General features: G+C 30.9%; 2 protein-coding genes across 2 annotated transcripts; both read right to left on the bottom strand.

Annotated features, from left to right (window-relative positions):
* Positions 1–1843: 1843 nt before the first annotated feature.
* On the bottom strand, positions 1844–2224 carry OCT59_013906 (uncharacterized protein; the record flags this gene model as incomplete). The annotated part of the gene is made up of 1 exon (XM_066141832.1): positions 1844–2224. One exon carries the CDS (start codon positions 2222–2224, stop codon positions 1844–1846), a length of 381 nt encoding a protein of 126 aa, XP_066001926.1.
* A 979-nt stretch (positions 2225–3203) lies between these two features.
* Positions 3204–3896, bottom strand: OCT59_013905 (uncharacterized protein; the record flags this gene model as incomplete). The annotated part of the gene is made up of 2 exons (XM_066141831.1): positions 3204–3470; positions 3549–3896. 2 exons carry the CDS (start codon positions 3894–3896, stop codon positions 3204–3206), a joined length of 615 nt encoding a protein of 204 aa, XP_066001925.1.

Below are 3896 nucleotides of genomic sequence, written 5' to 3'. Positions count from 1 at the left end.
ATCCAACAAGATATAATAATTTTGGAACTGAACTAACTCGAAATGCATCAATTCTTTGTTAAATCATGGCTGTTTCATTACGTTTGATACTTGATTCTTTTAAAAACTGGTTTAACAAAAATGGCATAATCATAGCTAATCTAAGTAAATCCGACATCATAAAACTATTGTAGTGAGTAATCGGATTTTGGTAAGCTTGCATCATCTTTTGGGATTTCAAAATTTTTCCAAATTTCGATAAAATTATCTTCCCTCTCGTGAAAATAATTCGCAAGTTAATTTTAGTATATAATCTTTTCCTGCAGTCGCATGATAAACATCCTGCGGCGTCTGTAAATGTCTTTCCCTTTTTAATTTATCTAAAATACTAGGTAATGATCGTAAATCGTATTCGTACGAAAGTTGATCTCTTTTTGACATTATAGTCGCGAGAAATTTTTAAGATTTCTTCGTCTGTAATATGATGATAACGTAATATTGTTACGATATCCATGATTGTGAGCACTCAATGATTCTTTAGTAGTTTTACAAGTACGACAACCCTTATTTGCATTATGTCTAAATTTATTTTTTAAAAAATTTTAATAGTTGTTATAAAATTATATTATTATATTATTAACTAAGTTGAAAAAATACCTTAAGTACTCCTGTCATATCGTTACCTTGAGGTAAATCTGCCGTAACAACGCCTAAACCAGCAATTATCCATGCATCTTGTTCTTGGACAGTCATCACCTTTCCTTTCTCTAATTCCTTCATTTCTGAAATGAATGGTATCATAAATTTGTCAAATTTTCCTCCAAATGGGATAAACCCAATAACAAAATGGTTCTTTATTAGCTTTCTTTGATGTGCTGGCATATTTCCAAACTGTACATAAACACCACCTAGAGAATGGTATACATTTCTAAATGTACCAAAATCATCATAATAAAGATCTAAAAACAGCTTATAGATTAGCATAGATGATGATGGTGGATTTCTAATAGAAATGTAATCAGATGGATGTAGGTATGAAAGCTTTACATTACGAACGTGCCAACGGTCATTACATTTATAAATTATTTCACTAATCCGCAATGAACCATCAGGAATATTTTGATGTTAAACATCATCAATATAGTTACTTTTTCTAAAATTTGAGAAGTCATTATAATTAAAAATCGTTCGTCTTCGTAACCATACTTCACCGGTAATAGAACGACGTTGTCTTGGTAACCCTTTTAAATTTCTGGATAAATCACTATATTCCAAAATTTTTTGAATTCGTAACTGATAATATCCATCATGATTTTTTAAAATTGATCTTAATCTTCCAAGTTTTTTTTGACCATTATCATCACTGATAGTAAACAAAATCACCAGATCGGTACAATACTATTTATTAAAAATAAATAACTTTAATAAATATTATCAATGATAATAAATTATAATTGTATCAAAGTGTATTAATTTATAACCTTCTGATATTAATATTTCGTGTTGTCAAAAAGTATTCCCCCCATAAATTTCCATGCCAAAATTCTGATTTTTCTTCAGAATTAATGCCGGGTCCAAAATACATATGCTTCATTAGCATCGGATTATTAAGAACACGTCATATAATTTCACTAATTGAGAGTTGATATGAAAGTTTTGATCCTCGTGAGGTTGATGGAGTTTTTTTTGGTGAAATTTTAATAGACTTTGTTATTATTGGTAGGAGAGGAAGACGTTTTCTCCATGATTGGAATCTTCGGATATTTTTTACCACATGGGTAGGTTCAAATTGAGAATTGTGAATGATATCGACAAGATCTTCATATGCTTTCATAGAAACATTATGTTTCTGAAGCCAGCAAAATTATGCCGTAGTTGTATAATTATCAAAGTACAGTGCAAATTGACCATTGCAGAACGGTATCTTGTCTTCATCTAACGCTTCAACAATTTGATGTATTTCTTCCTCTTCGTTATTACGTTCCTCTTCATCGTAATTACGTTCCTCTTCATCGTTATTACGTTCCTCTTCCACTTGATTATTATTATCATCATTATTACCTTCATCCTCCTCCTCTTCGTCATTGTTTTCATTATTATCTTCCTCCTCTTCCTCCTCTTCATAATTGTATTCGTTATCACTTTCTTCTTCCTCTTCAGTATCAGATGAATTGACATTATCTTGCGAAAATATCATCTCATCATTGTGCTTGAGGATTAATTGATCCATATGCATTATCGTCATCATTAATGTCTTGAAAACTTAAATCATCTTTATGATCATACTGAAAGTCCATGTCATCATTATCGTTATCAGGTGAACGTACAGGCGAACGAATTGCCATTCTCTCGTCGAATCTGTTGTCTCATTAGGTTTGCTGTAAGAAAACCGATTTCGAATTCGAATTGGCTCTATTAGCTTGTTGTGACTATATCGTCTTCTCATCTTTATAACAATTTAAAATAATTCAAATTTAATTAGAATTTTATAAATTCAATTACTAGAACTAAATTTATTAAATACTATTAGTGTGTCGGCAAAAAAAAAAAATGCAATTAAGTAATCAATTTGGTTAAATTACTGCCGATTTGGCTACACAAAATTTAGGGTCAATTATACCGGCTGTATATGGTTAATGACAATTGGTATGACAAATAATATTATCGAAAATAGTCATTTATTGAATGAAAATAAAATAAAATATATAATAATATAAAACATAATAATAAAATAAAATAAAACATATAATAATATAAACATAATAATAATTAAATAAAATAAAACATATAATAAAATAAGGATAAATCTAATTGTAACAGCCTGTTACGCGTCTTATTTGTAACAACCCCCAATTTTATCCAATTAAAATTTAAGATCAGGCGTAATGTAAACAAAAACAAAAGATCAGTCGTGTAACTAAGACAAAAGAATTTTTTAAAAAATTTCAAGAAACTGCTTATAACTTAAAATTTTGTCTATGAAACTGTCTTAAATACATTAAGTAAAAGTTTTTTAAATTAAATTTTGCATATAAAAATTTTATTTGTGAAACACATATTAAATTTATTATTAAAAAAAAATAAAAAAAGGATGTTACAAATAAGATATGTAACAGGCTGTTACAAATACATTTTTTCATAAAATAAAACATATAATAATAAAATAAAATAAAACATAATATTAAAATAAAATAAAACATAATAATAAAATAAAATAAAATATATTAAAATAATAAAATAAAAAATAAAAAATCAATGACGTCGGTGAGAGCGCCTGCGCTCTCGGTGGTAGGGAGATCGAGAATGAGAGCACCTGCGCTCTCGGTGGTAGGAAGATCGAGAACGAGAGCACCTGCACTCTCGGTGGTGAGGAAATCGAGAACGAGAGCGCCTGCGCTCTCGGTGGTAGTAGGGAGATCGGGAGCGAGAGCGCCTGTGCTCTCTATACTCGTATGTCCTACGATCCATCCTATTTCTCCGGGCGGCCCAGACTAATGCTTAAAACAAAGCAAGTATTAATATAAATGCAATGAATTAATGAAAAAATCAGTTAAATAATAAATACTTACGCTCCACTCTCCAAAACTCGTCAGAGAGTTCTGGTGGAATCTCTCGTCATGCAAAGTTGGGGAACGAGTGGGATATCCTTCAGGATTTCTGTTTATTAATCTCTCTAAATTCTCGTACCCCGACTTTAGCACATTCCATTTCTCTCTACATTGTTTTCTAGTTAGCCGAATATGTGGTTGCTTTCGTATATCACGAGCAATTTCACGCCATAATTGGTTTTGGTCATGTAACCTCGTTGTGGTGAATAAGGGCTGATAGGCCTGACGACGCCGAATTAAGGTCAAAGCGGCGTCGTCGGGCCATTGAATGTATACTGGAAGATTTGCGTTTAAGTTTAATGCTGCCAT

Source organism: Rhizophagus irregularis, chromosome 21 (assembly GCF_026210795.1).
Source record: "Rhizophagus irregularis chromosome 21, complete sequence".
NCBI lineage: Eukaryota > Fungi > Glomeromycota > Glomeromycetes > Glomerales > Glomeraceae > Rhizophagus > Rhizophagus irregularis.
This window is presented reverse-complemented; position numbering and strand designations above follow the sequence as displayed.